Below are 13,439 nucleotides of genomic sequence, written 5' to 3' on the forward strand. Positions count from 1 at the left end.
CTAATTGCCATCGCTCCACTCATCTCTCCTGTTTCTTTTATTCCTGGGCTCCTGGCTGCCTTCAGGAAATCTCAATTCCTCCGGGGTGAGTCAGGAGGAGCGAGGTGAATTGGACGGAGGAGCAGGGGGGGAGGCGCCGAGGGGGCTGCCCCGCTCGCCCGGCCGGCCCCCGGCGTGGGGCTTTGGCTGCGCGGGTGGCGTGGGCAGCGCGGAGCCCCGCGCGGGTGCGCGCAGGATGCGCGGGCTGGCCGCTGCGCCCGGGTGCGCCGGCTGGCTGCGGGCTGCGGGAGCGCTGGTGCCGAGGTCAGGCAGGGGCTGAGGAGGGTCGCGCCGGTGCCGCTTTCCACGGTTATCTGCGGGGGAGAGAGTTGGGGCAGGCGGGAGCGGGTGGGTGGGTGCTGGTGGGCAGGCAAGGGGAGGGGTGTTTGTAGGGAAGGAGACGCGTGCTCCCCCCTCCGCCCTTCCCTAAATACTTTCCTTTTATAAAAGTGCTGATCCTTTTTCTTCTTCTTTTTCTTCTCCTCTGCATCCAGGGAAAAGTTTGAAGACTCTTATGTCCAAAGGAATCTTACAGGTACATCCTCCAATCTGTGATTGCCCTGGGTGTCGAATTTCGTCTCCAGTGGTAAGATTATTGTTAAACTATGTGCTTTAGTTAAGACATCTCCCCTCTCCTCCGCCTCCTTCCCTTAAAAAAAAAAAATCCCTTTGCTTCTGTGATCATGAAACCGTGATCTCTGAGGGCTGGGAACTGTCAGTCATTGAGTCTTTGCCAGAGCCCTGCTTGCACTGCGAGCGTACCTGTGCTCTAGTAAAAGGGTAGCAGGAGAGCAGTTTGCAAACAGAGCAGATGGGAAGAGCAGTGTTTGACCTAAAGGATGCAACACACAGCGTGACTGTGTGGTTTTCAGGGGGAGCTGTCTATGTGCAAACGGCAAATCATTCAGCAGCCTCTTCCCTGTTGTCACCCCTTCATTCTGGTGTATTGTGCAGAGGTGTAAAATGGCTAAATAAAGCAAAAGGGATTTATAATTGCACCCATGTGTTAGAGTCAGAACAGCCACAGTTTACAAACCATTAGTGATTTTTTTTTTTTACATAAACTTAAGGAAGAACAAGTTCATCTTAAATGCTTACAACTTCGACAACATTCATGTCATAGATCAGTTACTGCTTTTATAGATCTTTCCTTCCCAACTTTTCCTTGTGTTTTCTACTGTTGGCCTTTATCCTGAGACTTTCAAAATCTCATCATTTTTTTCTCATTCCATTTCATGAAAACATCAACATTTTAATGAAAAAGATATTGATGCTATAAATAAAAAGCTACTGAAATCATAGTAAACTAAGGCATTAAAACCAGTTCATCATGTGTAGAAATAACCGTAAGATACAATAACATCTAAATGGGAGGGCAAAGCTGTTGGTTTGTAGAACTAAAGCAGGTCTTGGTCTGAAAAAAACACCATGACTTAAAACATTGTCAGTAGCACCGCAGAGACAGCTGCAGCTGGGAACATACCTACTTTTATCCACTGAAATCAACCGTTTTTTCTTTTATTGTTTCTTTGAGAGCCAATGGACAATCTCTTCACACGCAGGATCTTTATGATTCTGCACGACAGACGGAATCGGGAATTTATTTCTGCGTAGTATATACGTGCGTGCTTATGTGTACAAATATACACATTCCCATGGGAAGGGGCTTAGAGGAATAACCAACAGTTACCCAAATCAAGGTGAAGATGCCATCTCTGTGATGCGAGTCTCTTGCGTCTGTTCGGTGTAGCAGCCGTCCGTCCCAAAGCAGTAACTGCCCAGTGAGCTCACCAGTACTAGTTATATCACAGCACTGCCGTGGTATTTTAAACCCAGCAAACCAGATGGACTGAAGCTTGGCTTTTCTGTTGGACTCGTGTAGTTCCTCTGAGTTTACGGGGCAAAGTGTGATGCGGTGTCATAAGCTTTCTCCAGTTTTGAGTTTGCATGTGCTTTAGTTACTAGTCATGCAGATCAGAGGCCAGCAAACAGTGATCTGCAGACCAAAGCGATAGGCCACAGTCGCTGGTGGTGTTGAGAAGTGTGTGACCAGATGACACTGTCTACTGGGTACCAAGTTGCATTAGGTGGTAGCCAAAATGACTGATTGCACTTTCCTACAGTAACATTTTTAATAGTTGTGCAGGGATACTGTGCATTTATGGATGGGAAGGCAGCTCTGCATGAAACAAGTGTCTTTGAAAATACGACTGAATTTGAGAAGTTTAGATAGAGGAAAAGAGAGGTTGGTATAGTTTTGGGAAAGGAGAAAGGAATCCTTCTGGACCTGCATCCTACTGCTTCCCCAGCTGTATACATTAGTTAGAGGGGGTTTTGATGTCAGAATTTGCACAGCGAGGGCAAACCCCAATGAGAGCTCTTACCAGAACTCTGGTTGTCGGTGCTTACTGTATTTTGTGTGCTGTAATTGGAACGTATACCTGGCCAAACGACAATTTCACATTTTGAACCTGGAACCTTTTGGTAGTGGCTTGTCATAGCTACATGCACTACACATCCAAAACAGACAAGAAAGAGGATTAAAAATTGGGCACGGTTTATCTTTCCCCATTTAGCGATCACCGATTTAAGCACCACTGAGATCAAAGGGCTGTTTCTCCCCAAAGGTAGGGACGCTTTATGTTTTATGGTATAGGTAGGTAGAGACTTGCAGTGCCTGGGTCCTTGTGCTACTGTGTTATCGCAGGGCGGGTATGGAGATGGGGAGCTGACTCTGTCAGCTGAAAAATCAGTCCTTGGACAGCGGGAATAGGCCAGAAAAACTCAAGCGTTGCCTTTGTAAGGGGGGCAAGGCAGCTGCCTGTGGGCATCTGCATCTTCCCCCATGTGCTGACTGCAGGCAGAAGGGGAAGCGCTCCAGGAGCCGGCCCGGCTCTTCCTTGGGGAGAGGTCACATCCCTGCCACCCCCGGCCGATCAGACGGCAATGTCAGGGCTTTAATCAACGGCAGCGGCTGTTCGGAGGCCCGGTCTGGGTCTCTTTTGGGGTTGGGGAGAGGAGGGGTTGATCTGGAAAGGAAATTGCTTCGTGCCACAGAGCCGGGTTGGAGAACACGTCTGGGGGAGCAGAGCCGAGCCGTGCACGACCCCCCCCGCCCCGTGCCTGACTCCTCACCGCCTGCTCCGGCTCCCCGCAATGAAACCCAGCCCCCGTCCCACTCCGGCGAGCACCGACACAGCCGGGCAGCGGCTCCCGGCCCCCCCTGTCCGGTCCGCCGGGGCTGGCGCCGCCCCCGCCCCGGGGGTGCCGGCAGTGCCGCGGAGAGCGGCGCCCGGCCCCCGCCGAGCCCGGCTCCGCCGCCCCCCGCCGCCCCGTCGCAGCTCGTTTGCTGCAGCTGCAGACAGCGGCCGGCGCCGGGGCCAGCTCCGCCACCGACCGCCGGTTTCCTGCGAGGCGGAGGGGGAGCAGCCGCGGCGCGCCGGCCGCCCTGGCGCCTCCTCCCCCGGGCCGCGGCCGCCCCCGCGCCCGCACCATCAATCAGCGGCGGGGCCGCCGGGGAGCCGGGCGGGGGGGGGGGGTGCAGGAGGGCCCCGCTGGGCCCAGGGTCGCTCCGAGCCGGGGGGGGATGCAGGGAGGACCCCCCCGGGGCCGGGGAGGGCATCCCCTGGGCCGCTTTGGGGCTGGAAGGGCAGAGCCAGCCTTCCCCGGCCGGTGTGCGGTCAGCACAGCCCAGGGTTCGGCGGGGGAGCGGTGCCCGCATGGCACGGGGCTCTGTCTGCTTTTCTCCCCAGCTCTGCAGAGATGGGGAATGGGGAGCTGGATGCTCGCCCCCACCTCCCATGTCCTTCTGGAGAGTGCCTGTGCCTCCAACTTTCATGTCCTCTTTTCTTTGTACCAGAGGTTTTGAGATGTGGAGGGGAGAAATGGCCCAGGTCTCAGTCCCTTCGTTTTTTTGGAGCCCAGGATGCCAAGCGCTCACCAAGTAAGCTGTCAGATGTGAATAGGGGTCTTCCCCCATATTTGTACTTGTCAGTTCTGGGCAGACATAGTTCATCTTCTTTGGAGCCCTGGATGGATTCCAGTCTATTCTGGTTAAACCCATTCGCTACAGGGTTCCCTCAGTCCCCATCAAACTTCCCTCTGTGCTCCAAACACCGCTCACGCATTCTCTCCATCTCCACTTTCAAACCCCCAGCTGGGGCTGGTCTCAGTGTGCTCACTGGCAGTGGTCTTTTAGCCAGAGGGAGGGAGAAACCTAATGGTCTTGAGAACAGCACTAAAATCTTGATTGCTCAAACAAACTATCTTAGATTTGCAGAGTCCAGCATCACATATCCAGTGTAACAGAGGAGAGGCATTCCGTGCCATAGATGTTCTTTGGTTGTTTCCCTTATCAGACAGAGTGTGACCCTTATTGTGGTTTTCATCCTAGCCCTCCTGCCTCTGGAACCGTGTTAGGACTGGACATTGGCTGCTCCTCATCCTCTTTTCCCATCTTTTCTTGGACAGGGTGTCTGTTTGAAAGGTAGCCCGTGTTGGAGTGTGAGGTTCAGGTCATAGGTAGAGAAGGAAAGGCAAGCTTTTAAAAAGCTATCATGATACGGTTGTATTCAAACAAACCCAAAAGCATGATAGAATTATTATTTTTTTTACCCCGTCTCCTTTCTTGCATGTCACGACACATGGTAATTGTGCGTAGCTTGGTCAGTGACAATGGTAATTCATTTGCTGTGTTTTGCTCTTGATTTGATTTATATGTGATGCTTTTTATTTGCTTCTTTTTGCTTTTCGTCGTCGTCGTTGTTGTTTTCTTCTGATGCCCCTGAGGCATTAGTCCAATACTTTGTCAAGGATAGAGAAGTAACTATCTGCTTACTTAAAAAACTGACTGCCAGTGATCAGCAAAGTCCCTGTTATTTAGCCCTAAGATTTCTGAGCGTTCTCCTGTCTCCCTGTTTCAGAGGGGCAGGGTGGGAGGCAGCTCTGCATCTCCCCCAAAGCGTGGCTTTGTGTGACTTGTGCTGTTGGGTTCTGGCTGCAGCTTCATTCACTGCCCTCCCCCGGCGATGCCCTCCTGGCCACCCAGGAACAGAGCTGCACAGGGGGAAGGAAGGGCGATCCCTGGGCTACTGAGTATGTCCCTGTGTTGTGGGATCCAAATTCAGAGGCTCGTTCAAAAAGGGGAGTCTCCCACACCAGACAAGAGTCTTTCAAGAGAACTTTCCGATGAGAAGAGGACTTTGCCTGCTGGAAAATTTAGTTGGCTGCCTGCAGAGGCAGGATTAAGTCTGAAATTTTACTTTTAACTGAATAGATTAGATTTAGGTTCCTTTCTGAGCTGCTGTGGACTTAAGGATTGGAGCTGGAGAACCTTGGGGTTTATGTGAAGGGGACTGTTTTCATAACTTTGCCTTCGTGTCTCTGGGGGCTGCCTTATGAATGTGGAAAAAGCCCCTCTGTAAAGCAGACTTGTAAACCTTTTTATCCCCCCCAGGTCTTTGGCACAGTCTGTTGATTTTTATTTGTGGTTTCGTGCTGATTTGGATTGTTGCTTTTAATCCAGCACATTTAAGTTTAGGGTAGCATTTGTTGGAGTCTTTTGAGTTGGCTGAGGGTTTTTTGTTTGTTTGTGGGGGTTTTTTTTGTTTTGTTTTTTAATGGATTTCACTCAGGTGATTTTTAGAGTGTGTGTTTTGCACTGCACACTTGTAAGTTGAACTTGAATGCTTAACAGAAGTTTATTCAAAATCTGTCATATATCACCTTCATAGAGAAACTGGAGATACAAGGTATGTTGTTCTCCTAAATGGGGTGAGACACTCACACATCCCATCCAGTTCTGGGGAGAGGTGCTGAGTTTGAGTCCACAGCCTCAGCTCACAAGGCCAAGGGCAGTGTGATCATGTGTGTCTGCTTCTCTCCCAGAAGGGTCCCTAAAATCAGCTGCTCTTGGGTCCCACAGCACTTTGCAGGGGAAAACTGACAGCTTGAAATGGGGATCAGTGTGGCTATGAGAGGTGCTCCTCAACGTATTCTGCGTTGGAAGTGGTTCCTGATGGGCCTCGAACTCAGCTCATGAACAGGGCACGCTGCAATTGCCTGCTGTTGTCCAGACAGAGGTTTGGAAGGTGGGTCTTGCACCAAGAAAATGAGTAGTTATTCTTCTACGTAGAGGCAGAACAATCCCAGCTCAGTGGCGTTACGAGTGCCAGCACAATACTGAAGGATTTAATTTTGTGGATTATTAAATACCCACTGTAAAGGAAAATATTAATTGGATTGCAGCCTTGTGAGTGAACAGCAGAGATGTATAAGCAGCTATGGCTTAGGAAAATAATTTTATCTTACAGTGGGTTTTATGGAGTTCCAAGAGGGGGAGGTTTGCTGTGGTGCAAGAGCTGTAGTGAAGATTTCTGCTGTTCCAGTGAGCAATGGTGAGAAACTGAATGCAAAAGGTCTTGCATGATGGAAGGACAGAGGAAGATCCATCTGTGAGCTCAGTGTAGTGTTTGCGAGGTGTTTGTGAATAAGCTAACCCTCCCTGAAAGAGGGTGAAGGAATATTTATGCTGAGGTTGGCGTGTATGAGGGATTTCTGCTTGGAGGGAGCAAGTTTCCTCCTGCTGGGATTCCATAAAGGCTGCAGAGGGGCTTTCCTTGTTCCGCAGGCTTTTGCGTGGTGTTGATTCCCTGGAAGAGCTAAGCCAGAGTGTCATTTCTGGCACTTCATGTTCTCCGGGGGGCTCAGTTGTAGGAAGAGGCAGTTTCCAAGCCCTCAGCCCCTTTGGGAGCAGGTTTTACACGCTAAGTCAGCAGATGCAGGATGGGCTTTGCAGCTAGCGCTGCTTGCCTGGTGAATTGTACTGTACTCCATCAGATCTGGAAAATCTATGGGTCTGAGGAAAAGAAAGTTAAGCATGGGAAGAAAAATAGATAAATAAATATATAAAAGCAGGGAAAGCAGCATCATCTTGTTAGCAGTGTGTCAAGGGCAGTGTAAAGGTGACATAGGATAAGTAATTTTGCTGTCAAAATTATTTAGAGATGTCATTAAACTGCTTAGGGCTGTCTCTGCTGCTTCAGGGCACAGACACCTGGTTTTAATTTGCAGTGGTCTATGTCCAAACTTGCTGGCTGTATTCAAAGGGATCAGTGCTAATTTGGAGCCGGGTGGCAAATGCCTTTAGTGAACGTGGGATCTAAATGGCAGAAGTGACTGAAGGATCACAATTAACTCCCTCATAAACTTGGCTTGTATTTTTATTCCTGAGGTTTAAAACTATCAACTAGTTCAAGTTTGCAGAGATGAAGAACTTTTCAGATTGCGTGTTCTGGTTCAGTTATGAGACAGGGAGAGCAGAGAAGCAGTTTCCTATTGGCCCTAGACTTTGGAAAGAAGATCCACTCTGGTTTTAATGAAGTAATGCTTGGTGAGAATTTTATGCTTGCAAAATCACTTTGTTTTGTTTATATTTTTTCCTTTTTCTTTTTTGTTTGTTTGTGTTTGTTGTTTTTTTTTTCCCCTTCTGCATTGTCTTACTCTGTTTCTCTTATGCACAATCTATTTCCTTTATCTGGAAAACGTCTTGCTACAGCAGCAGATTCTTGTTTGCCATCTATGCCCTCTTCCCTTTTCCTTCTCCATGTTGAAATGCAGCATCTTCGCTTATTCAACAGCTGAAGAATCACCATTCTCAGCATTTCAGGGCTTTTTTCTGTTAGGAGATGCTCACCTTCCTCACTTCTGGGAGATGTCAGTGAAAAACTCATCATGGGGCTCTGTGTCCCAAAGTTGTGTTTTCCAGTTGAGGGCAATGAAAGACATCTCCTGAGGAGTTATTTGTTGTTGCAGGAATTATGTGCACTTCTGTAAGTAAAGCTGAGAACATCTTTAGCACCTCTGCTTTACTCTTACACTGCTCTTGTGTGAAGGTAACTCTTCTGTACGTACCACCTCCACTGTTGGAGCGATGCATTTCCTTTCTTTTATTTTTGGCTCTGTTATTTTAACAAAACCAGTGAGAACAGAGAGGAAATTACACATTCCCCTGGGTCAGAAATATAATCTGATAGGGGATTTTCTTGTAACGTGTCTGAGGATGAGGCGGGATGGATGGAGGGAATTCCCAAGCACGGGAAGAAAAGTTATTGCTCATTTATTTTACCTCTAGTCAATGTGGAACTTTCAGCTTTTACTGATTTCACTTTATTTTGCACGTGCATGCAAAGCCACAGAATCGGGGAATACCATCGAGCCCAAGTCTGCCCTGTTCTTTGATTACCTGTACGAAAATATTCCTGCACATCAAATCCCTCATTTTAAGATGTCAAGACAGCTTCAGTCGATATGTGAAGTAGGCTTTTAATAATCTTTTACATCTTCAGCTAGAAACTTGGGCCAGCATTCGCCAACCAGCTGGGTCATTGGAGGCAGTCTGGCCTTGGTGTAACACGTACAGACATCAGCGACGGCTGTTGTCCCCATGGCTGCTGTACTATGGCATTAGCCTAGGGGCTCATACAAACAGCCTTGCTGTTTTTGGAGGGGTGGTTGCCAGAAAAAGGCGCCGTTCATCTGTGTGTGTGCTGCAGCGGCAGCTTTTGCTGGTAGGGATGTCTGTATTTGGCTAAAGTCGCTGTGTTTACCAGCACACAGCCAGAGCTCAGCTCTGGAAGTGATGTAAGGGCAGTGCCATGGAGCAAGAGGCCTCCTTGTGTCCCAGTGCAAGCTGAAGGCGGTTGTCTGGGCGAGTTCTGCACTGATGGCCACTCATATAAAAAAATCCTGAGCCTTTTGTTTATCACATTGTAAAACGGAAAAAAAATAACTTCATAGTAAGGTTTAATCAACATTTCTAAGAGTAACAGTATCTTCTGTCTTAACGGGTACTGCCCATCATCTTACATCTTATTCCTTGCATTGTGCTAATCAATTAGGACGGTAGAACTTTTTTGAACAGTTTCTAGAGAATTAAGCAGCAGGAAAACTTGAGAGAGCTTTTGGTCATAGAAGAGATAATTGACAGCCTTTTGGTCTAGAGAATACATCTTCTAAAATATTTCTAATGACGACACTGCAACAAAGTTGTCTGTTTGCTTGTAGTTGATTCCCAGTTTCGTGCTGGGAGGTATGATTGTTTCAGACAATTTAAAAAGCAGCTCTGGGATTTTAAACAGTTTCAGTTAACTTGGACTTCTTAATCACCACAGCTTCTTAGTATAAAACTTTTCTCTTTCTTTTGAAAGCAAGCAGACCACTTTACCAGACTGGTTTGCTGTCTTACCCCTAGGAGCCTGTATTTATCACCCAGTCCCTGGGGCCTTGCTAAGTCAGAGTTATGAGTAGATTCCACTCCAGTGGTAGCTGCTGTTCTGCCTATCTCTGCCCATCAAATTGCAAAAACTCCCTTGTAACCCCATCCTTTCTCTTTATCTGGAGATGGATGTGATAGGTGGTACTCAGCTCTGTTGAAACTGCCTTTGCTGTGTTGCTAGGGTAACCGGAGAAAGCCCCTGAAGACAGGAAAGGGCAAGCATTCCTTTCTGCCACAGGCTGGAGCATCAGTGATTGAATGAGATTAGATAGAATTAGATAATCCCGAAATTCACAGTGATTTGACGCCAGACCTTTATTAAATAAGTAAAAGTACCAGCCCTTATAGTAAAAATGAATTCTTTTAGATCAATAACTTTTCCCACCATTCGTCACAGCTGTGATTCTTGAGATCTCTTTTTCTGTGACATGGGGTGAACCACACAAACGTATATTTTCGTATATATTTTTTTTTCCCTTTTCCCCCCAGAGGGGACTATGATATCAGTTCCTCTTTTATTTCCCCTTGTGATTCACCCACTTAACCATAAAGTACATTTACAAAGGAAGGCATGATACAAAAATCGGAGATCTCCAGACCTCCTTGTTTTCTAACTTTCCCCACCGAAGTGGGAAGCTTGGTGTGGCTGGGTAAGGAGTCCGAAAGAAACCTCAGTAACACTAGAGTGTGTTATGAAGCAGGCATTCTTTATTGCAGCACTGGGGACTATCCACCATGAGTGCTCCACCGGTTTGGCAAATTTTCAGAGAATATATACCATCAAGTTATACATAGTCATAGGATTTCCAAGAACTCATTTACATAACCATGAGATATGCAAATGTCCATACGCATGCACAGTCGTTTTCCCTGGTGGTCCTCAGGGGTCTTCAGATGAAGGCCAGCAGTCTTCCTCACTGTGCTCGCTGCCTGACCCCTGCTTCCGCGCAAAACTCAGGCTGGGGATCACGTAGGCCTCATCCTTTGAGGTAGCTGTGGCAGTTCCCTTCTCTCTATGTTCTCGTCCATCTGCTCATCCCAAGGCCCAGCCACCTGAAGTGAGACCATCCTGGAGCCTCCTTACAGCCATTACCACTCTCCACGTTGTAAAGGCTTCCCTTTGTTTCGTTGAGCACCCAGGATAGTTGAGTAATTAAGGTATTTACATCCCCCTTGCTCTTGGGACCCCAACCCTTTCAGGCACTGTAAGATTCTTCAGTGATAGTTCAATGAACTAGACTTTACAATAGTAGTGTTATTTAAAAATTGTACACTGTTAGTTTTAAGTATTATAGTGTTTTAGGGTCAGTTAAAACAAAAAAGTTGTATATTGTGAATGGCTGGGTAGTTTTTTGTTCCTTGTGTGTTCAGTGCCTAAAACTGTTGGGACCTCATCCATGCCTGGCATGTTCCTGCTTAGCTGCAGTACAATTGATAACATCATACTCTGATCTAAAGTAAATGTGGGTTAAAGTGAGCATGGCAGCGTGAAGGCAGGGTTGGGCTTTGATCACAGTCAGTCTGGATTTACATCAGTTTAACTCTGTTGACTTCTTTTTCATCCTCACACTGGCATGGCTTCCATCAAAATGTGGTGTGCATCAGAGGACACCTAGCAGAGCACCGAACGTTTGGTGTGTTCTGGCCCTCAAGCAGTTTTGTTTCTTATCAAGCTGAATTGGCTCTTTCAGAACAGAGGGCTGATTTATCTGCTGTTTTCATGGTGGTGCTGTCCTTCAGGTGCATCTCCGAACACCACTGCTGAGGTTTTGCAGGCATAGTGGAGAGTACGTGGTCTCAAAGTGGTCAAGAAGCAGCCCATCCAGAATGAGAAGGGCAGCCTGCATGCTCATTATAAGGATGCTTTTAATTCTGAATAAAAATATGATACATTTTGTCTGTTTTTTTTTAATCACCAAATTAACAATGTGACTCCTTAAAACATTTTTTGCTCGAAATTCATGAGCTGGTAATTCTTGGCTGGAAGTCTATGGATCTACACTTGTTTGCATGAGCGATGTGGATCTGGTTTTTCGAAGTCTCACCTTGCTGTGATGGGTTTCTCAGACATAAATTCAGTAAAAGTGATTTTATGAGGCTCTCCCCTGGTGTGTGCAGAGGGCAAAAATCATCCTTACTTTAGGATGATTTAAGTCTTCCATTGATGTCTCTGCTATTGTCTTTAAACCACTGTAGAATCTAAAGAAAAGTATGATAACTGCTCTCACTTTTAAGGAAACGATGATGATGTTGCTAATTGGAATTTGTTTAGTGTCACATTCCTGCCACTTGGTCTCCTTACAGCTTTGGATGTCACTCTTTGGAACTCCCATTTAGTAGCCATAGACCATCATCAAGAAACCTTTTAGCCTTCTCCTTAGTGAGGTAAATAGAGTGAGGTCTTTCAGTCTCTCCACATCATGAGGCAATCCCAAATCTTTAATTGTCTGCAAGACTCTTCTGCAAAACCCAACACTAGATACCAGCATCCACCTTGAACTGTTGGCACTGTATTTGAGTGATGTCAAGCATATATATATATATATATATATATATGTATATATGTATATATACACACACACGTGCTGTGATCTTCCTGCTCTGATTACTGCTCTGGCATTTATGTCCACGTTATGGACATAACTTCACCCACTAGCCCACACTGTTTTGTGTCTATGGCCCTGGGATTTCATTACTTGCCATTAACTTGCACGTTCTCTGTGTTAACCATCAGCGATGACCCTCGTGTTTTGTTTCAGGTCATTGATAAAAATATTAGGGAGAATTGGTTACATACTTATATTCTGAGGTCTTTTTAATCACCTCTTAATCCATTTAATTTGTGCCATTTTGACTTGTAATGCTCTAATTTCTCATTCAAAAAGTTATGTGGTGTAAGATCAAATAACTTGCAGAAATCTCAGCATATTACACTAGCACTAGCACTATTGTCTCAGCAAAAAAAAGATATATTAGTTTAACTCTTTTCCATTAATGAGTTTTTATTTGCATAAATTATATCACCCTCCTTTAATTTATTATTACTTGTCCAGTTTCCTCTATTTCATTATTTCTCCTGGGGGTTATAAAACTACTTGGATTATCCTGCTTATGCTGTTTAAAATACAGGCACAGTGCTATGTTTTCCCATTTACCTTGTATTTCCTCATTGTTCTGAAGCTCATTAAAAATCTGCGTAAAGCGTCTGAAGAATTTCTCTGGCTAACTGTTCTGAAACTCTTTGAGAGCAAGTTAGCCAAGTGCTGGTTTAAAACTATACAACTTCAGAAGTTTCTGTTTGGAAGCCTCCTAATTCACTGCTGGAATTAAAAGTATTTCATTTTCATATCGTGTTAGAGCTGGCTTTTTGTCCCGGTGCAGAAACGAAACATTTATTGAACATTCTTATGTTTTCAGCATTTCTGACAGTTCTACCATTCCCATCTACTAAGGGACTGAAACCTTATTACCTCCTGTCCTTAATAAGCCAATGTTTACAAACCAGTCTGGAGTTCTTTAATGAATGAAGGAATTATTAAAGTTACACGTGCAATTATTTAAGATTAAGATCTTTATAATGAGTGGGGAAGGAGAGGCCCTCGCCACTATAAAGGCCCGTTACCGCATATTATGCTGATGAAACGTCCAACTGTCTTAAAGTCTGTTACTCCTTAGTATTTGCTTTATGCCTCCAGTGGGATTTCTGCCTTTTTACCTCCTGCTGTTCAGTGTTGGTTTAATCGGAAACCTGGCGTGTGGATCAGCTGGTGGAGCATCAGGCCTCTGCGAAGGGCACGATGCTCTCGCTTCATCTTCTCCATGTGGTGTGCGCTGCTTGCCAGACTGTTTACAGCTTGCGGGTTCGGGTAATGAATAGATGCGTTGGGCTTCAGAAAAATGACCTCTGTGGCTTCTCATGAAAGCCAAGCCTCTTTCCTCCACCTAAATGCTATTGTAGCTTGCACTCCTCTGGCTGCTTTTGTTTTCTCCTCATCTTTCAGTCAAGTCTTCTGGTCTGGCTGCTGGATTATGAAGCGAGGTGGTATTTGAGTTATCTAAAGGAGTGATCATGGTGTGTTCTGTCAAAGCTTGCAACGCCTTAAACAATCAAATCTACTTTCCTTCC

General features: G+C 46.2%; 1 protein-coding gene across 1 annotated transcript in view; it reads left to right on the plus strand.

The window, feature by feature from the left end:
- SAMD11 (sterile alpha motif domain containing 11) overlaps positions 1 to 13,439 on the plus strand; it is a 156,621-nt gene that overhangs the window by 52,165 nt on the left and 91,017 nt on the right. Inside the window, exon 8 of the mRNA XM_068414360.1 lies at positions 534 to 625. Within this exon, the coding sequence (XP_068270461.1) occupies positions 534 to 625 (92 nt within the window). The remainder of the gene's footprint in view (positions 1 to 533; positions 626 to 13,439) is intronic.

Source organism: Nyctibius grandis, chromosome 17 (assembly GCF_013368605.1).
Source record: "Nyctibius grandis isolate bNycGra1 chromosome 17, bNycGra1.pri, whole genome shotgun sequence".
In the NCBI taxonomy this organism is placed as follows: domain Eukaryota; kingdom Metazoa; phylum Chordata; class Aves; order Nyctibiiformes; family Nyctibiidae; genus Nyctibius; species Nyctibius grandis.